General features: G+C 40.2%; 1 protein-coding gene across 8 annotated transcripts in view; it reads right to left on the bottom strand.

Moving 5' to 3' along the window:
• The window catches only part of GRIA2 (glutamate ionotropic receptor AMPA type subunit 2), a 233,140-nt gene that overhangs the window by 51,787 nt on the left and 159,429 nt on the right, over window positions 1-21,924 (bottom strand). For all 8 annotated transcript variants that reach the window (XR_006390560.1, XR_006390561.1, XM_044300096.1 and 5 more), the window contains 3 exons: window positions 19,440-19,646; window positions 16,234-16,604; window positions 8,894-9,092 (listed from right to left, as the gene is read on the bottom strand). Coding sequence is in view for 6 of the 8 variants with exons in the window: in XM_044300096.1 (XP_044156031.1) it covers window positions 8,894-9,092; window positions 16,234-16,604; window positions 19,440-19,646 (777 nt within the window). In the remaining 2 variants the exon portion in view is untranslated. The remainder of the gene's footprint in view (window positions 1-8,893; window positions 9,093-16,233; window positions 16,605-19,439; window positions 19,647-21,924) is intronic.

Raw genomic sequence — 21,924 nt, forward strand, 5'->3', positions numbered from 1 at the left:
TTTGCTCAGCTCCTTCTGCACTATAACATGCTGCCTGCAGATTGTACTGCATTTCATGATGACAGGTCCTCTTTAAGCCTATGTTGCACTGCAGGAGCTGGCCACTTCTGATATGTCTGGTTTAGTAAATAGTGTACTTGCATTCTCCAAAGAAAAATAAATTCTGGCATATCTTTTCACAAAACACTATCTTTGTTATTCCACATCATCAACTGGTAAAACACACAAATGACAATTTATTCATACATTTCAAGGAAGAATAACGGGAATAATATTCAGTTTTTATTTGACATATTTCTTTTATATGTTATTATAGGCATGCACATTGCAAACACTATGGGGGGGATTTGTGATTTCTATATACTCTTCCAAGATACCTAAAATAGTGTCACCTAGCATACAATACTTATGCTTATTCTTTGGTCTCCCTAATGATAAAGAGCACCCCAGGCAAGTCAACCAAGTAAGTTTCTATTGAGTCATTATGGTTCTCTCATCCCTCTAGAAAGAGAACTAGCTTGCATGTTTCAGAGAGGTGTAAGCTGTGTAATATATTGTAATTCTTTTGTAAAATAAAGTTGCTGAAGGTGTTGTCTGTCTTTGCTATAATTATATATCCTCAGGTGAATAGGAAGGAGCCTAACAGCTGCAACTAGTTATTTCAGGACAAAAGCACTTTATCAGAGAAAAGCAAATGAGAACATTTTTAGTTGTAAGGCCTTACTATTTCTAATATGGATACCAGTTAGTATACATTATGACTACTGTAAGCTAGGGTTTACAATACTTCGCAAACGTATTTGGCCTACCAGGCAATAGCCTGGCCTACAATACTGCGCACACGTACTTGGCGTACTATGGGCTCTCCATAATGACAAAGAGTGCTCTCTAGACATTGCATCTCTCTCCCTCCCTTTTAAGAAGTTCCGATATAGTGGCATGCAAAAGTTTAGGCACCCCATGTCAAAATTACTGTTATATTGAACAGTTAAGCAAGTTCAAGATAAAATGTTCTCCATAAGGTAAAAATGACACATTCCCTTTGTATTTTGAGCAGTTCTTGACTTAAGGGGGACACAAAGTGTAAAATAAAAAATAAAAGTTTCAATCACACATATTTTATATTGCTGCGTCCGTAACGACCAGCTCTATACGAATATTACATAATCTGCCTCATCAGGCGAATGCCGTAAAAAAAACAGCTTTTTTTGCCACCTCGCCTCCCAAAAAAACATAATATCAAGGCATTCATAAAGTCCTATGTACCTCAAAATGGTACCAATAAAAAGTACAGTTTGCCCTGCAAATGGCAAGCCCTAAAACTTCTACGTTGGTAGCAAAAAATAAATAAAAATTATGGATGTTAGCATATGGCGATACAAAATACAACAGATTGTTAATAAAAAAGTGATTTTATCATGCAAAAGTAGTAAAACATGAAAAAACTATGTAATATTGGTATCTCACTTCTCTTTTTTGTTTTTTCCAAATGTAACAGATGAAAATGAAAAACAGTTTTTGCTTAAAATACAAATGAAATGTGTCATCCTTAACTTTATGCCTTTTGGAGATCATTTTATCTTTAACTTGCTTAAAGGGCTTCTGTCACCCCCCCAAAACTCATTTTTCATTTTTGGGCATATTAAAATCCTTATTGGACGACTATTCCCTATATAGGGCTCTTACCTTGTTCTGTGGCTTGGTTTCACTAAAAATCGAGCTTTTAAAATATGCAAATGGCTTCACTACCAGCAAGTAGGGCGTCTTTCTGGTAGCCGCCGCATCTTCCTTTCAAAAAAAGCCCCCTCCTCCTGTTGATTGACAGGGCCAGCGAGCTCTCTACTCCTCCGGCTGGCCCTGTCTGCAATTCGAATCCCGCGCCTGCGCCTTACGTGTCTTCATTCGCCACAGGCGCTCTGAGAGACGGACGCTCGCTTCCTCAGCACTCCCTCAGTGCGCCTGGGCCGATGACGTCACCTCTAAACCCGAAAGAGAAGACGTCATCGGCGCAGGCGCACTGAGGAAGTGCTGAGGAAGCGAGCGTCCTTCTCTCAGAGCGCCTGCGCCGAATGAAGACACGTAAGGCGCAGGCGCGGGATTTGAATTGCAGACAGGGCCAGCCGGAGGAGGATAGCGCTCGCTGGCCCTGTCAATCAACAGGAGGAGGGGGCGTTTTTTTGAAAGGAGGATGCGGCGGCTACCAGCAAGTAGACGCCCTACTTGCTGGTAGTGAAGTTATTTGCATATTTTAAAAGCTCGATTTTTAGTGAAACCAAGCCACAGAACAAGGTAAGAGCCCTATATAGGGAATAGTCATCCAATAAGGATTTTAACATGCCCAAAAATGAAAAATGAGTTTTGGGGGTGACAGAAGCCCTTTAACTGTTCACAGTAGCAGTAATTTTTACCAGGGGCGCCCAAACTTTTGCTTGCCACTGTAGATAGGTGAACAGAAATATTTACTCTACACTATCTGCCCTGACAAAGTCTCAAATTATATTCTAAGTGATAAACCTAATGGCAACTATCTAATAATTCATTTGGATCTTTTTATAGCATTTGACCACCAACTCCTACTCAGCATGCGCTGCTCTATTGGCATTAACCCTTAAAGGGGTTGTCCGGGTTCAGAGCTGAACCCGGACATACCTCCATTTTCACCCCGGCAGCCCCCCTGACTTGAGCATCGGAGCAGTTCATGCTCTAATGCTCTCCTTTGCTCTGTGCTAAATCGCGCAGGGCAAAGGCATTTTTTGGAGTTCCGTTGACGCATTGTGCTCTTCATGGGGCTGCCAGGAAGCCCGGCGATGTCACCGGCACTGATGGGTGGGATTTAGTGCTGCCCTAGCCAGTAAAACGGCTAGGGCAGCGCTAAAGCCCGCCCATCAGAGCCGGTGACGTCACCGAACACACTGCTGGGCGGAAGCTTCCGCCCGGCAGTGTGTTATGATAAACAAATGAGCCAGTGCCCTGCACGGTTTAGTGCAGGGCAAGAGATGCTCCGATGCTAGCCTCAGGGGGGCTGCCTAGGGGAAAATAAGGGTATTTTCGGGTTCAGCTCTGAACCCGGACAACGCCTTTAAGGATGCAGCCAGTTTTGAGCTTCACGAGGTCTCACATTTTTGTTGGGTTATTTATCCCCATCTTAAGCTTAATGGGATACTTCCCTCAAAAAGGGGTACTTTAGAACTCAATATTCATATAAATGTTTTAAAATAATTTTCGACTTTGTAATTTTGGCAGTACTATGCTACCTTCTGTAGCAGTCAGCAGAGAGAGAGAGATAAGATGCCTATATACATATGTAGTAGTTCTAAGCTTGAGTGTGCTGTCACATCTTAGGTCCCATTCACATCACCGTGGGACTGCTGAGGCCATGTTGTGGACTGTAAACCGCAGCTGTGTGACTTCAATGGGTCCACAATCTGCAAGATGCAGCTAAAGATAGGACATTTTCGGACCCGGTAGCACATAGTGATTAAATATGGGGAACAAAGGAAAGATCTTTGTCTAACATAACCCCAAGACAGTGGGCATGATGCTCAACAGTTATATAGTACCACAGTCCGAAATTGAAACATAATGTTTAGGTAAGCTAGTAGATAGGGAAAGACAAGCAGTTTAGTTTTTTAGAGGTTCGATATCAGAGAGAGGACATGGTGTTAGAGACAGCTGCCAGATAAAGATGATAATGAAAACCAAATCCACTGATAGACTGTCCGATCAGGGCTGTGTAGAGAAAGAAGAGTAAAGGACTTAGGACTAAACCCTGAGGAACCCCAACATCAATAGGATGAGGAGAAGTAGAGCCAGAGAATGATACACTAAAGGAGCAGCTACAGAGAAAAGAAAACCAAGAGAGGGCGGTGTCTTTAAGGTCAATTGAGTGGAGCATGGAGAGGAGGAGATGGTGGTCTACCGTATCAAATGCTGCAGAAAGATCCATAAGAATCAGTAGAGAGTGTTTTTGATTTATTTTTGTTGTCACAGGATCGTTAGACACTTTGGTAAGGGCAGTTTCTGTAGAGTGGAGGGAGTGAAAGCCACATTGTAAGGACAGAGTTTGCAGAAAGGCAGCCTTTTAGTTGAGAGTAGACAAGATGTTCCAGGAGTTTAGAGATTAAAGGGAGGTTAGAAATAGGCAGGTAGTTAGCAGCTCAGGTGAGGTGGGTTTATAACAGAAAGTTCGAAAGAGGACGGAATCATACCAGAAGAGAGCGAGAGGTGAAATATTGTAGCAAGGCGAGTAATGACAGCTGAGGAGAGGGACTGAATGGAGATGTGAGGTTTGAGGGAATATGATCACTGCTGCATGTAATTACCTACTGGACAAACTATCAACACATTTGGCGTCAGCACCACCTCTATGCTGATTACCAAGGACAGAAGTTGTCAGACTAACCTGTTTTGTTTTTATGAGGAGGTGAGTAGTAGCCTGAACAGAGGGGCAGCTGTGGATGTAGTGTTTATGGATTTTGCTAAGGCTTTTAATACTGTGCCTCATAGACATTTAATAGGTAAAGTAAGGTCTATAGGCTTGGAAAGTATAGTTTGTAATTGGACTGAAAACTGGACCGTGTCCGGAGAGTTGTGGTCAATGATTCCTATTCAGAATGTTATAAGTGGTGTACCCCAAGGTTCAGTGCTAGGTCCTCTATTATTTAATATATTTATTAATGATATCAAGGACAGGATTAATAGCACCATTTCTATTTTTGCAGATGACACTAAGCTATGTAGTACTGTGCATTCTATGGAAGATGTCCATAAAATACAAGCTGACATGAACACTGAAGTGATTGGGCATCAACTTGGCAAATGAGGTTCAATGTGGAGAAATGTAAAGTTATGGATCTTGGTAGTAATAATCTCTGTGCTTAATATGTCCTAGGGGATGTAACACTGGGGGAGTCACTTATAGATAAGGATTTGGGTGTCCTTGTGGATGGTAGATTAAATAACAGCATAAAATGTCAATCAGCTGCTTCTAAGGCTACCAGGATGTTGTCATGCATTAAATGAGGCATAGACTCGCGGGGCAGGGATGTAATATTACCACTTTACAAAGCGTTGGTGCGGCCTCATCTGGAATATGCAGTTCAGTTCTGGGCACCCGTCCATAGAAAGGATGCTCTGCAGCTGGAAAAAGTACATAGGAGAGCGACTAAAATGATAAGGAGCATGGAGGGTCTTGGTTATGAAGAAAGATTAAAATAATTACATTTATTTAGTCTTGAGAACAGATGTCTAAGGGGGGATATGATTAACCTATACAAATATATAAATGGGCCATATAAAAAATGGTGAAAAACTGTTCCATGTCAAATGCCCTCAAAAGACAAGGGGGCACTGCCTCCGACTGGAGAAGAAATAGTTCAGTCTCCAAAAGCGTCAAAGGTTCTTTACTCTAAGAACTGTGAATCTGTGGAAAAGACTTCCTCAGGACGTGGTCACAGCAGGAACAGTGGACAGTTTTAAAAAGGATTTAGATGAATTCTTAAAAGTAAATGACATTAATGCTTATGAAAATGTGTAGAAATCTGAGTCTCACTTCCTTCTGGGATTCACGTCGCCACCTATTCCTTGGTTGAACTTGATGGACTTAAGTCTTTTTTCAACCGTATTAACTATGTAACTATGTAACACATAATGATATACCTCTTATTATGATATATATTATAACGACTGTCTGTTTGATGCCTCTAATATCATGCCCTCTCTGTATATGAAAATGCAATCTTTCAAAAAATGAACTTGTGTTTCTACCATTTACATACTGACCTAGACCTTATATTTCTCTCTCACTGTGTGGCACTCGAACAACTCCTAGTCCCCATGTCCTATTTGAGTTATGTTAGACCGCCAATATTCATGTCACCAAAAACTCCAAATCTTATTGTTACTCTAATTCAATCTTGCCTTGGTTACTGTAATTAGGGGTTTACAAGGCCCAATTTTCAGGAAGATTATTGGGACTGAATGTTTCTACAAATGCTCGTTCCCAATGCAGCAGCCTGGCTTATCTTTCTGTCCGACCGCTACTCCGATGCTTCAACCCTGTGTTAGTCAACGCACTGGTTGCCCATACAATATAAGATTCAATTTAAACTTCTCACTGTAGAACCAACATCTCCTCAATCATCATCGTCTACCATCCTACCCATAATTTCATCCTTTCAATGATCTCAGACTAACAATCACCATAATCCACACCTTCCACTCCTGCAACAAGACTTCTCTTGAGCTATGCCAGTTCTCTGGAATGCATTATCCCAAATAATTGGTTTAATTTCCTTTTTTCACATTTTTAAAAAGGACATGCTACCACTCCTGTCTGTTTTAGTAAATTACTATTTTCCATATGAAATGACAATTCTGCAGCATCTATTCCTCATTACTCAGTTCTTTCTGCCATAAATTGTGGTTAGTGGCTCGGTGGTTAGCACTTGTGCTTTGCAGCGCTGGGGACCCAGGTTAAAATCCAACCAAGGACAACATCTGCATGGAATTTGTATGTTCTCCTAGCGTTTGTGTGAGTTTTCTCTCATCAGATATACTGATAGGGAATTTAGATTTAGCGCTCCATTGGGGACAGCAAGTGACAATAATGTCTGTAAAGTGCTGCAAATTATGTTGGTGCTATATAAAATAAGTCGTTCATAAATAGGAGGGTAGACAGCTGCCACTAATAATCAGCTAAATGGCATTTGAAATCATAAAAAATGTATTTTGATTGAACAGAAAAGCACAGTAACTACGCACAACCTACCACAAGAAGTCAGTGCCTTTATTCATCCTCCACTTTATGACTCATGCTCCATGTGTGCTTGACTTTTCTATGTGACAGAATTATTCCAATGTTCTCCAGCTTGCTAAAGATGTGTAGGCTGACTATAATGTGGGCTAACATTTGGTACAAGCCAAGGCTGATAACCGTGGGGGTGTTAATTACAATAGAACATTGCATTACATGCTGCCTTCTAAATGATTATTTGTCTCATCCATTCATCCATATTGAGATATAAAATTGTGCTTGTGAAAGAAGTCTATCATTCTGGGAAGAAGAAGTGGACTTCAGTGTCAACCATTACAATGAGGACGCTTTTTTAAAACACTACAGTACATTCAGTAAAGATCTACAACAATATAATATGAGATTAAAAACTGTACAGTGGATGTAGTACAGGCAGACATCAGTACAGTTCAAGCAGTGCAGTTGGAGAGCGGTAGAACAATGTAGTACTAGTAGATGACAGTATAGTGCATGTAGCACAGGGGGGGAGCAGTACAATAATGTAGTACTAGTAGAAAGCTGTACAGTACATGTAGTAAAGGTGGAGAGCAGTACAATAATTGAGTACTGGTAGATAGCGGTACAGTAAATATTGTACAGGTGGAGAGCAGTAGTGTAGTACTGGTAGATAGCAGTACAGTAAATATTGTACAGGTGGAGAGCAGTATAATAATGTAGTACTGGTAGATAGCAGTACAGTACATGTAGTAAAGGTGTAGAGCAGTATAATAATGTAGTACTGGTAGATAGCAGTACAGTACATGTAGTAAAGGTGTAGAGCAGTATAATAATGTAGTACTAGTAGATAGCAGTACAGTACCTGTAGTAAAGGTGAAGAGCAGTATAATAATGTAGTACTGGTAGATAGCAGTACAGTACATGTAGTAAAGGTGGAGCGTATGTGTAGGGTAGAATAATACAAGTAGCTCTGCATTGTACTGCATAAAGGTGCTACTAAAGATTCATTTGGAGCAGGGTGGATAAAAATCAATGATTTTTTTAAAAAAAACGAAAAAATCTGATTTTTTTATTTAAATTGGATTTTTTTTAATTTAAATTGGATTTTTTTTAATATAAAATGCTTTTTGAGGAAAATATATTACCATCCAAAGGTTATTTCATTATGAAATAAAGATTACTTTTTTAATTATGTAGAATAAGGCTGTATATGTTTAATTTTGTGTTAAATTCCATTAATCCATTCACAATGTCATGCTCTTCCAGAGGTTTTTGTAAGATTACTGGGTAGTTTCTCTGCCTACAAGATATTATCACAGATGCTTGGTTTAATTTTGGAGTTCTCAAAACTGAATTTATAACATGAAAAGAGTTGAGAAAAAGATATTAATCCTAACTTCTACAAACCTATAAATACAGAATCAACCCCTTAAGTGCTAAGTTTAAAGTTCAGTGAATAGAATATAAACAATATTTTTCTGATTGTTTAGAGTGGAATAGATCTGCACAAGAGGAAAGTGAAACTAAGTGTAAGGAGGAAAAGGCAAGCAGACAAGGAGTACTACAAAATGAAATTGAAACTTTCTGAGCACAGTACTGCACAGCCACAGACAGACAAGTCTTTGGATCTTTTTGTGTGTATGACCTGAGATTTATCACATTCTTTCCTTGGAGGAAAAAAAACTATAATGGCAGCAGGCCGTAAAAGAGACTCAGTTTGGCAATATTTTAATGAAGTTCCTTTACCTATCGGTAAGGCAGCCATGCGTGCAAAATGCAAACACTGCAACAAACATGGATGTTTAAGCAAATAACATGCTGTAATGTTATTGCTTCAGTTGAATAAATCCTATTTAAATTGTTATTATTAAGGTAATGATTATTTTTCTCCTTCCTAAGTACAACAGAAAAATTGTCCAAATATGAATCTTTATGTAAAAAACTATGATTTAAATCAAGCCTTACTGACTAGTGATTTAAATCGTGATTTAAATCAGTTTGATTTAAATCAAATCCACCCTGATTTGGAGCATAGTTAAGATGTTAAAAATAACACATAACCGGACAAATGTAACCTATGGACCACTGTACTCCAAAACAATTGCCATTAAACATTTAAAATAATATAAAAAATAATCTTACCCTAAAGAATTCCTTTGTTGACCCTGAATCCAATGTTCCATATGCTATTTCAGTTTGTTTAGAAAGATCTTCTGCACTTTCTATAGGTGACACCATCCGTTCCACGGTAAGGAAGGCAGCTAAGTTAGCCGTGTAGGATGAAATGATAATCAAGGTAAAGAACCACCACACACCTCCAACAATGCGACCAGATAGGGATCTAATAACAAGTATGAAATGAATTTTTAAAATGAAATGAATTTTGATACAATAAAGTTTTATATTTCACATTTAAAAAAAAAAAAGGTTGCTGCACTCATGTCGCCATAGTAATTGTCCAGCAGTGATTTCATACAAAATTATCAACAATGAAAAGTTTTAATAGTGCGGGATACTGAAACATATTAGCACAGTTTGGTAGCACTGGAAATCAGTGGTTGTTTAAAGGAATACTACAGGAAAACTTGACATACTGGCGGAGATTTATTAAACTAGTGTAAAGAATAACTGGCTTAGTTGCCCACAGCAACCAATCAGATTCCACCTTTCATTTTCCAAAGGAGCTGTGAAAAATGAAAGGTGGAATCTGATTGGTCGCTATGGGCAACTAAGCCAGTTCTACTTTACACCAGCTTGATAAATCTCCCCCACTATGTTATGGTTGGTGCAGGATCTGAGCGTTGGTGCATGACACAGGGATTCATACAACACCAAAGGGAAACTCTCTATGTCTATGTACCATCCATTTAGGCCCTGCACTAGGCATAACACAGTGTCTCTTGGACTTTTCCTTTAAGTATAAGGGGATCTTCCTGTAAAATCAGTGTCAATCATCTATAGATGTAGCAGGGTTAGTACTCAAACTCTTAACTCATTGTGTTATCTTGAAACAAAAGCCATTGAAAAGCAATTGAAGGTGTTTGCTTAGTTTAGATAACACATCTCAGAAATCTCAGAAAGCATGAGTGTTAACTCTGCTACCCAAGACTATAAACACGTCCAGCACTTTTTAGTTAGAAGATTTTTCTTTAGTTCCTTTATTGAATATGGTACAAAAAATTTGTTTGTGCAGCAAGAGAATCCCAACCTCCTGACGTGGGTCTGCAGAGGATCGTCCTGCTCTTAATCATGACTCCATGTTGGACCCTGACTCGCTCAGTTTTAAATGCTCCCAGAGTTTGGACTCCATCCTCAAAGGAGGAGAGAGAACTCAGGTGTGAAATAATTAGGTAGTACTACAAAGCTCAGCCTGGGACCAGCATATTATCTGCAGTGTTCAATGAATAGTGCGCCACCCAAGTGACAAATACATGTATACATATATATATATATAGGAACTAAAGAAAAATCTTCTAACTGAAAAGTGCTGGACGTGTTTATTGTCTTGGATATGCCTGGGATCTCATCTCACCAGTCCGTGAACTGATTCCCATGGGATAATGCTATTTCACATGCGCGCAAAGGTGAGCTGGATAATCTAATATTAACTCTGCTACATCAGTAATTCCAGTGTCAATTAGCTATTGGGACAATTGAATTAGGAGTGATACCTTATCAGTCTAGAAGATAGGAGGATAAGCACATCCCAGGCCTATTCTCTGCACAGCAATACCATTGAGTGCAACATCTTTCCACTGAAATGAATGGAAGTTAAAGAAACCTAAGATTAAGGCCTCATGCACACGACCGTTGTTTCATTCCGTGTCCGTTGTTCCGTTTTCTTGTGATTTTCTGCGGACCTATTGACTTTCAATGGGTCAGTTGAAAACTCGGCTAATGCACCGTTTGTCATCCGCGTCCGTGATCCGTGGTTCCAGTCTGTCAAAAAAATATAACCTGTCCTATTTTTTTCACGGAAAACGGTTTGCGGACCCATTCAAGTCAATGGGACCGTGAAAAAATGCGGAGGCACACAAGATTGTCATCCGCTTCCGCGTGTCCACGTCCGTTTTTTTCCTATCATTTGCATGGCAAACTTGACTTACTTTTTTACTTTTCTTCATGTCTGGTGATCCTCCAAAAATAAAGGAAGGCACACAGAAACAAAAACGGAAACGGATCACAGAACAACGGAACCCCATTTTGCGGAATGGAACACAACAACGGTTGTGTGCATGAGGCCTAAAGGGCATGTGTCAGCAGATTTGTACCTATGAAACTGGCTGACCTGCTACATGTGCGCTTGGCAGCTTAAGACATCTGTGTTGTTCATATGTGCCCGCATTGCTGAGAAAAATGAAGTTTTAATATATGCAAATGAGCCTCTAGGAGCAACGGGGGCGTTGCCATTACACCTAGAGGCTCTGCTCTCTCTACAACTGTCATGCCTTGAGCACTTTGATTGACAGGGTCAGGCACTACAAATGTGATCACACCTGGCCGTAACTTCTCCTAAAGTTTCAAGCTGCGCTGTGCACTTCAGTATCCAGCACAGGCACAGTACAGGAAAAAGGCTCAACAGCAGTTCTCTTCTGTACTGCGAGTCTCTTTCCTGTACTGCGCCTGCACTGGATACTGAATCACACAGAGAAGCACAAGACTTTAGGTTATTGCAGAGGGAACAGCAGTTGCAGAGAGACCTCTAGGAGTAACGGTCAAACCCCCGTTGCTCCCAGAAGCTCATTTGCATACATTAAAACATCATTTTTCTCAGCAATGCCTTCAGCTGCCAAGCGCCCATGCAGCAGGTCAGCCAGTTTCATAGGTAAGAATCTGCTGACAGATGCCCTTTAAGAGGAGGCATAGGGTTCTGTAACTTTCTGTTATACAGCCATATTCCACGCTGAAACCAGGACATGGACTTGATTATTTGCAGGAAACTGGTGCTGCAAACTGCTGGGTGTCAGAAAAATTTATAAAAACGATTAAAATCAGCTTCCTAGCCCCGTCTAATCCAACACAGCTGCTCTAACCTCTTTCCTGGGCTGCAGCCAGTCATTTATTGTTTTGGCTGAAAAGTTGATATCCCGTACACAGCTGCAGCCAATCACGGGCCTTGATCTTCTACCATAACCATTGAGGCCAGTAACTGGCTGCAGTAGTGTATAGGACATCACCGCTGCAGGCGAAACAATACATCACTGGGTGTAGCCCGGGGAAAGGGAAGGAGTGGCGGTGCGGGATCGGAAGGGGTTGGGAAGATGAGATTAAGAGTTTTTATTATTTTATCAGGCTCCAGGCAGTTTCTCCTAATAAAAATATCTGTCACCTAATAAAAGCACATACTTCACAGTTAGGAACCAGAGCATGGTCCTGTTTTAGGGAGCTCCCTTTCTGGCCTGTTCATACATCATACTTATTTATTTTATAACCATTAACTTCCAGGTTCACATGAAAAAACATTTAAAACATTTAAAATATATCATGAACAAATGTTTCAAAGTGCATGGTCTACTGTAGCTTCTCCAATTGATAACAGACGGAGTTTCCAGACATGTTTTAAATGAAGAGGCTGTCTCTGGGTGGTACAGAGCATACAATCCTGGTGCCATCATCAAGGAGGCAGTTATTATGTCTATCTGTGTGTAGAAGCTAGAATGGCCTTAGAGAGGATATTTTAGAGCTCAAGAGCCTACACACCAAACTCATTTTTGGAAGTAATACAATAAGGGCATGGCCTACAGGTAAGCATTTGGTTATGGCATTTTTAAAAGTACTATTAAAGGTGGTGGCCACTTTCTGGCTACTTGTGACCATTGTGTATGTAAGATGACTATATGGCACTTACTAATACAGCCTTTGTTCATACTCTGTGCCTTTTGCTATATTTTATAAGCCATGCCCCCATGTTAGGCAAATCTTCTGTGCTGTCCGCATATAGGTTCTGTCCATAAGATGGCCGCTGATGGAGGGCACATCCCTCAGCCTCTTCCATTCAAACACACCACACATGCACTATACTTTCAACAGTGCAAGCGCAAATGGCAGGTGTTGTGTATTTGGAAGAGGCTGAGCGAGGTCTGGTCACATGACTCTCCATCAGCAGACATCTTATGGACAGGACCTCTGTGTGGACAGCACAAAAGACTCTGCAAACAAGGGGGCATACCTTATGGAATATAGAAAATGGCACCAGAAAGTAGCCAGATATGTTAAAACGGTAAATGTGATTTGCCTTTCATAAACCTACGTTCATATATTTGGAAAGTATACATGCGGCTGTGACTTAAAAGTAGAAACGATCTTATACTATTCAGAAAATGTTTTACTTTTTTTTTAATGTAACTTTCTTTTCAGTCTTTCAGAAGACATCAGATGTTCTCTTCTGCTATTGCCATGTACAGAAAATTACACACAGTAGGGAATTGCTGCGCGTCCAAATCCGAAAAGTGTAGGTTCACCATATGTGGTTGATAAAAAGAAGCGTAGAAATTTCAGGCAGTATTTTTAATGCCTGGCGTGTCAGTTGATTGGGGCTGTGTAAAAAGTATATTGTAGGCCAGCAACTACATCTAGCAGCAGAGAGCAGCAGCACGGGAGTGGAGATGGTAAACTAAGGATATTGCAAAGTGGATAGCTGAATACTTTTCATCTTCTCATATCTCATGGGCAGATACATCTAGGTATATGTAAGAACATCAGTTTATTGTCTGTGAGCTCACACTACATCTGAATTTTATATGCAATGGGCTGCTTTGCTCCATAGATTACCCAAACCTCTAGGCAATCTTCGACACAACCTTGTAAGCATTCATATAAACAGCCCTTTGCTTAGAAGGTTGTGCCAAAAATTAACACTGGTAATCGCTGAGCTAAGATAAAGTTCTGAGGTCTCTCTAGTTTGGGAAAATGGTGAAGATTAGAGCTCATTGCCCTTCCAATGGCCTTGACATAGGTATCTGACAAAGCAGAAGATCCCTTCTAGGTTGAATACTTCCGTAATACCACTCGCAATGGAACAGATCATTGCCTATTTAAAAAAAAAAAAAAAAAGATAGCATTTCTGAAGGCCTTGATTCAACTCTGTAATAAATGATTATCTCCAATCGTGAGCTGGAAACAAACCTAAGGGTAGGGCCACACAGTCAGGTTTCTGGATGCAGCTTTGGAAGTCAAAATCAGGAGAAAGAAAGTATAAAAGACAATTGTAACTTCTCCTTTTTGAATTCACTCCTGTTTTTGGCTTCCAAAACTTAATGCAGAAACCTGACCGTGTTGTCATACTCTAATAAACGTATAGCTTTTCAATGTGATCACTGTAGTTTCTCAATGTAGCGGCTCCTATATTTTCGAGGGGCATTAAGTTCTAGGTTCATGGTATTGAGGTGTACAGATTTTGTGAGGCTACTGTAAGGTATACAATTATATAACCAACGTAAGTCTATTTCAAGAGAATTGTAATTCTCCAATGTTAGAGAAAACATCTCATGAAACAGAATGAACTATGTTGACCCTAAAATATACGGGTGAAACGCGAAAAATTTGAATATCATGCAAAAGTCCATTTATTTCAGTAATGCAAATGAAAAGGAATTGCATTAATGCAGCTTAAAATTAGAATTTTGTGAAAAGGTTCAATATTCTAGGCTCAAAGTATCACACTCTGTGGCGAAACCAACCTCGCCACGGTGTTTTGGAGGGGGCTGTTTGCCAGCCTCCTGTCCCAGGATTACGGCCCTTTGAGATACTTTTGCTAACTTTTAAACCCCTGAACCTATTCAAGTGAATTTTGGATAGGTTTGTCCCCAAGTTATACTGTTTAAATTGATGTAAGTTATATGTATGGACAATGTAACCTCACAAAGTTGTAACAATTTATAATAAGTGTAACTTGTCAGCTTGGGAGGAATATGCTGGGTGTGTTTCTATTGTCCCATTGTGTGTTTAAATGGTGATGTCTGTCCTGTTGTCTCCACATGTGTATTGGCGATCTCCCCTTTGTCCTGAGAGATAATTGGATTGCCCTCGGTTGTCTCTGGGACAGAGAGGAGGAAACCATGATGCATTGTGGGGATGTGTTGTATCTGTTCTGTGTCGCAGTCTCCCTTCTGGTCCTCTAGGGGGCGTGAACGATTGGTTGCTGTACTTGCATTGTGTGTGTTGTAAGATATTGATTGGTTGGATTTCAAAACCCTGTGGGCAGTACTATGTTTGTTTTTTATGAATAAAAGAGGCTGTATCTGAAGTACAGTCAGACGACTGCTTGACCCTCAACACGGAGCCTTGTCTCGTTATTGGGGGGATTCCCTGTATGCTGTTAGAGACTGATTGCCAGGAGTGTAAGCTGATTGTATGCTTTTCCTGTTCGCCTGCTAGCAGATATTCACGAGGTTCCAGCTTGGAGTGCTATTTTGTATCCAGTTCGGGAGTTTGGTGTTCTGCAGTAGCTGTGCCTGTCTCTCAGAAAGGGGCATATCGCCTAAACGGATTTTAACCCCTTGTCTGCTGAAACGGTCCATTACACACTCTAATCAGCTAATTAATCCAAACCCAGGGGCGTAGCTATAGGGGGTGCAGAGTTAGCAGTGGCTACCGGGCCCAGGAGCCTGAGGGGGCCCAAAGACCCTTGTGCCACATAAGACACTGGCATTATAGAAAGTGCATACTGGTCAATTTACACCTCTGGCTGGAGGGAAGGGGTTAGGTTAATAATTTGGCATGAGGGGGTGCCCTTTCAATGTTTGCCTCAGGCTGTAGGAAGGCTATGTGCTCCCCTGCCCCTTGCCAACAATAACTGAGGGACGGGGGCCAAGCTGAACTCTTGCACAAGGGCCCATGAGCTTTTAGCTACGCCCCTGTCCATACCCCCTAAGCAAAGGGTACCTGAGATTGTGACTTTGGGGTTTTCTTAAGCTATAAGCCATAATCATCCAAATTATAACAAATAAAGGCTTGAACTATTTTGCTTTGCATGTAATAGGTCTATCTCATATGTTAGTTTCAGCTTTTAAGTTGCATTACTGAAATAAATGAACTTTGCTCGATATTCAAATCTTTCGAGTTTCACCTGTACATTAGTAGTCTGACTTAAGCAAGGTATGATCCACTTGCTTTGAGACAACATACAATGCATAATTTTCAACAAGTCTTGTCATATATCGTCAAACCTGTAACAAGGCATTAACCTTTTTCCCATCACAGCTCACTGTGGCCACAAGGACCTGAAACTGTGAAATGGGAATGCAGCAAAAACACGGTACCCCTCCAAGAAGGCATAAAAGTATTAAAACCTTGTGCATTTAGGTAGTCTATACATGGTGTATACGACTTCACTGAGACATGTACTGCCTAAACTTCTTTGCTTTATGACCTTGAACAGAACCTTCATTATAAAACATGTGTCTCCATTGCTGTGAATATATTCACCATGGCATCCTCTTCAGACCCAAAATGCACAAAGTGGAAAGAGATGAGTAACCAACCTTGGCGAAATATCGCATCCTTGCTGCATAAAGGCACCAAGGGAAAACCAGAGACTATTAAATATCCCAAACTCATTAGATGAATCGTTACTTTGCGTTTCTCTTCCGTCTTCAAACTCCTCAGTATGCCATTCATATGGGCTAAATCTGCTCACCAGGAATAAAACTACACTGACCCCAATATATGCAAACACTATGCACATCCAGATCTCATAGGCTAAAGGATCAAGAAAAGAAAACACTCCTGGTTTTGACTTCTGAGGCTTCTTGATCATAATTGATATTCCCAAACTCATGAATGGTTTAGAGAAGTCAATCACTTCTTCTCTCACCAGTGTTATAGTTAATGGAGCAATAGCAATATCCGCTTTCTGTAAAACAAAACAAAAAACGAGAGGATTAATTGATTAATTAACATTGATAAACAATTTTATACACACTCCAGCCTGTCAATCTATAAAACTGCCACAGAGATGACAGCAAGGCTGCTAGATCAGTGACAGCTTATAGAACTATTGCCAATGCTTTATGAACCATTAAAGGGGTTGTCCAGAGGGAACATTTGTTAGATAGGCTTAGAGTAGGATAAAAAATAAAAGAAGGCATGCTCACCCTTACTGATTCCCTGTAATTCCCATTCTGCCGCTTATCAAGGTCCATAGCCATCTGCTCCCTGGTCTGCTCTCAACATGCAGGAGGTGCCTGGCCTATGCTGTGACCTGCCTTAGGAGGCATCTCCAGGCTATTCCTGATTGTTGAGACTAGACCAGAAAGCAGAGATGAGCTGGAACCTGGTAAGCATCGTAAACAGAGTAGGAGAGGATTGGTGAATATCCCTTTCTATTCCATTCTGAGGACATTTTTAATGAATTTGATCTTTACAGACAACTCCTTTAATATCACACTGCTATGACACCGACCTACATTGTGCTATACACAAAAGTAATGCTTACTGTATATCCTAAGGGTAAAGTGGAATTCCACCATGGCCGTATGCTAAACATTATATTAAGGAACGGTATTATTCAAGTTCTATATCTGCTATCAGACTGTTACTGCTTTAAGATAACATTTTGGTGGTGACTCTTTGGTAGCAACTTTGAATGATGTGCTGGGGCATATGTAACTGGAGTTTTATGTAGTCAACTTTATATTACTGCTTCTTTAAGAGTAAAGCATTTATGAGGGTTTTTTTCTTTTTTTTTTTGCAGGAGGCAACACCAGGTCCTTGTGATAACTGGGGGAACTGCATCTAGGCTTGAAGACAACCTGCTCAAAGCTCTCATGGTGTCCCGTGTTTCTATAGCCAAGAGTAGTGCTGATAAGAGATACCGCCGAGTTTTACCCATAGGGATTGTAACACTATGGGGGAGATTTATCAAAATTGGTATAAAGGAAAACTTGCTTAGTTGCCCATAGCAACCAATCAGATTCCATCTTTCATTTATTAGCGCTCCTTTGGAAATTGAAAGGATAAATCTGATTGGCAGAAGAGAATGTTTTGACGCATATATACAATGACATGTTTGATGGCCACATGCATACCACAAAAGGGTCCTTTGCATATGGCATTTATGTCAAATATGGTGTCGTGGAGTGGTGTGGTTGTACCCTTAGAATTCCACCAGGCTACCTTACCAATGTCCCTTTGCCTGTACCTGCAACTGTATAAATGTGTGTCAGTTTGGTTTGGTTGCTTGTAGTTTGCAATCTCTATGTCTTTGCTGTCACTGACCATATTGACCCTAGACTAATGGAACAGAACTAAAGGCAGCCAGTCAGCCAAAAGCGAAGACAATACATGACAGGTAGCACTATTCAATTTCCTAGACTGTACCCATTCATCTGCCTCATGCGCTACTGTTAACCCTTCACTGGTTTACCCGCTCACTGCACACATTTTGTATGAATGAATACATGCAGGAAATATATATATACTGTAGATACATTTGTGAATTTCGTATGGCCCAACATCTAAAGTATATCTTTATCCAATGTATTCTCTACCACAAAGGAACAGAATATAACTCATCATGTGTTTTTTATGTGTACGAAATGTCCATAGATTTTCATGGATGTTATATAAAACATTTTGTTCAGTACAACTTTTCTCTTGTCACTGATGTAAACAGTTACCTTAAAGCCACTTTCACACATTCAGCGTTTGGTCGGTGATTTCCATCAGTAACTGTGAGCCAAAACCACGGGTGAAGGCGACACAGAGATAACGTATAATGTAAGATTTGCTCCTGTTCTGTGTTTTTTGACCCACACCTGGTTTTGTCTCACAATAAGTGAAGGAAATCTGTGAGGAAACACTGTGTGAAAGCAGTCTAAGGATGGTTTCCAACGTTAGATAGTTATGATCTATCCACAGGCACTACTGTTTCCACAAATCCAATTAACTAGAATTGAGAACCAGGCACCCGCATGCCAAACTTAATATTCAATGTCTGGCTGAATGCAGCAGCCAAGTGGAATGAGAGCCCCTCATCTACCATATGGGGGTATGCCATAATTGTCTAGTGTGCAAAGATACGTGCACAAGTTTCAATATTAAAAGGGGTTGCCCAACTTCAGATCATTCAGATCTTCCTGCATGGATGGTGTCATGTCCACAACTGCAGTCATGTTCCATTTGGGGGACACTTCAAGGTTGCAGCCAGTTATCGTCAACTGTGGAGCACGTGACTCCCGTTTGTGCAAGATTTTTACATGCAGGGAACAAAGTGCAATTGTTGTTGTGCCAACTAACTGGTTTGCGTTATCCTGCAGATTCCCCTGGTTTTCCCCCTTTAACCACTATACCGGGATCTGTCCTTTGCTGCAGGGGAACCACCAGGCTACTAACACTTGAGCACTCCAAACAATGGCGACAAGTGAACCTCCAGCTGTGGACCCACTGAGCCAGAAATGAGCACTGAGAAGCAGGTAAGTATGCTGTCTCGACAGGTCCTGCTAGGTGGGAAGGATAGGGGAGGGAAATATTCAAAAACAATCTGAACTTAGAAAAACCTTTAATATCATTTCACTGTGATATGTACCATCATGAGAAATACTATATTATGCATGAAACTCTGTATGATGCATCATTTTAGGCCCCAACATTACATGGTTATGTTTTTAGGTCTGAACACACATTATCAATATGAAGCATTTTCTAAATTGAGAAAGTAAGGGAGACATATTTAGTAGAACTGACTTACCCCATAGACTAATTCACCGACCATGCCATTCCATATTTTTGTTTCAGCGTCTCTTGCCCCATACTTTCCATCACCAACTATTGTCAGTTTGTATTTAAATCCACAGTGTCTGGCAATTTCCGTCGCCAAATCAACACAGTATCCTTCATATCGATCATTTCCCTCAAACTGATCAGAATTTTTCTTATGCATGACATATGGAGCTTCCTGAAAAATCAAAACATCAGAGTCATTATCTAACAACGTAATCATGTTTTTTTTTTTTTTTTTAATGAATAAATATATATATATATTTAAACAAATCAATATAAACATTAGACCTTTTTGCTTAACTCCATCACGTCTCAACACAAAAATTTGGATTTAAAGTGTAACTGTCATTCTTTTTTTTATTTATGTAATGTATAGGGGCAGTGATACTATTTTTGTAATATACTTTAATTACTGAACTCGCACATTTCTTTTAGAACAATAGCACTAAAAGTGGCCTATTTTGATCCTTAGCAATGCTCCTCTGTCTTCTGTTTACATAACTGTGGACACTTTCTTAACACTGACTGTGTTATGTAAACAGAAGACAGAGGAGCATTGCTAAGGGTCAAAATGGACCACTTTAGTGCTATTTTTCTAATAGAAATGTGCGATTTCACTGATTAAAGTATATTACAAAAACGGTCAGTGTCACTGCCTCTATACGTTACAGAAATAAAAAAAAGAATGGTAGTTACACTTTAAATAGTAGAATTAAGGGTCTTTTACAGGGGCAGATTAGACGAACTAACCAAAGCGCAAATGCTTGCTTCTGATCACTGCCACACCTAAAGTTGCCCAGCAATCAGCTGACAAACAAGCAAACGCTCATTTGTCTGCTGATCTCATGCTTTATGGGCACATAAAAATGATTGTTTGTTGGCAGTGCCTCACCCTATGTAAACAGGGGACATGCTGCTTGAAATAATGGAAATGAGCCACCGCACAAACAATCACTATTGTTAATTTGACAGTTGAGCAATTACGTCCCCTTGTAAAAAAAAACTTAAATGAGCACTGATTAATTTGCGATATTAGCGATTGGCGCTCGTTACAGGCTGCACAGGCTTGTTGGATGTAGTAAGATTATCCAGCTGAGCATTGAACAAGCTTTTAATGTAAATAATTGTTATGGGGAAAATAATTGTTAAAGGGTTTCTGCAGTCAAATATATTCATGAGCTATCCTCAGGTTAGGTCATCAATATGAGATCGTCAGGGGTCCGACTCCCGGCAGGTGTTTGAAGTGGCAGCAGCTCTTGCATGAGCGCTGCTTCCACTTCAAAATTACCTGAGCGTTGTATCGCTTGTAGAGGTGGCCCAGTATAATTACAACTATGAGTTAGAAGGGGTAGACATGTAGAAAGGGAGTTTCTAAATGTGCCATTTTTAAATAGTTTGGAGGTGCTGGTCTAAACTTAGTTTTTTGTATTGTAAATTTAAGGGAGTGGCTGCCTCCATTTAGACTATTCCAGGGATGGCCAACCTGAGGCTCTCCAGCTGTTGTAAAACTACAACTCCCAGCATTCCCAGGCTACCTACAGCTATCAGCCTACAGCAGGGCATGGTGGGAGTTGTAGTTTTACAACAGCTGGAGAGCCTCAGGTTGGCCATGCCTGGACTAATCTTTCCAGCTTATCTGCACAGGGCTTTTAATACGAGTATAATAAACAGTAGCTGGATTATATAGTACATTGCCTTAAATTTTGTAGGCTCAGGCCCAGGAGAGGCAAGTTTGTTAGTGGTAGATGGGCCCAGCACAATTTTAATAAAAAATGTGCACAAAGAGCTTCTAATTTTCATATAGTAAGTATAGCACTAATGCGATTCAAATTTATCCATGTTTCCAATATTTCTATATGTCTTTGTGTATGAAGCAGTTTGCTGCTGCATATAGTGTTTGCGTTTGCATTGCAGTGATGGTAGCATTCCCCTGTGCTGTATTTCGTATTGTTTGGAGGTGCTGGTCTGACTTTGTTTTTTGCTTGGTGTAATAAACATATGCATATGTGTGTAAATATTCCAGTGGATACTGGTCTCAGACCTCTTCTCATAGAAAACTTCCATACAACCCAATAGATTGATTTATAGTCAGAATGTCTCCATATATTCTAAGACCCAATAAATGGTAACCACATATCTATATAAAGTTACATACAATACCTCCATATATATATCCACTATACCATGTATCACAAAGAAACAAATCCAATGTGCACAGATATTAGACCATCATATTAGGCACTAGTCTAATTCTAAGACTGAAACAGCCACTTATGATCAATTTTGGCAATCCAATGTCCCAATTAAAATGTCCCAAAACACCGAAAATAATTGCACTGAAGTAAAGCCTAAATATCACTTTGATGAATACCACACCTCGTGCCCGCTTGACCTCGCCTACGTCAAGCTCACGAGACGCGGTATGGTCACGGGTTACCAAAACGTGACGTTAC

This window comes from Bufo gargarizans, chromosome 1, assembly GCF_014858855.1.
Source record: "Bufo gargarizans isolate SCDJY-AF-19 chromosome 1, ASM1485885v1, whole genome shotgun sequence".
NCBI classification, from domain to species: domain Eukaryota; kingdom Metazoa; phylum Chordata; class Amphibia; order Anura; family Bufonidae; genus Bufo; species Bufo gargarizans.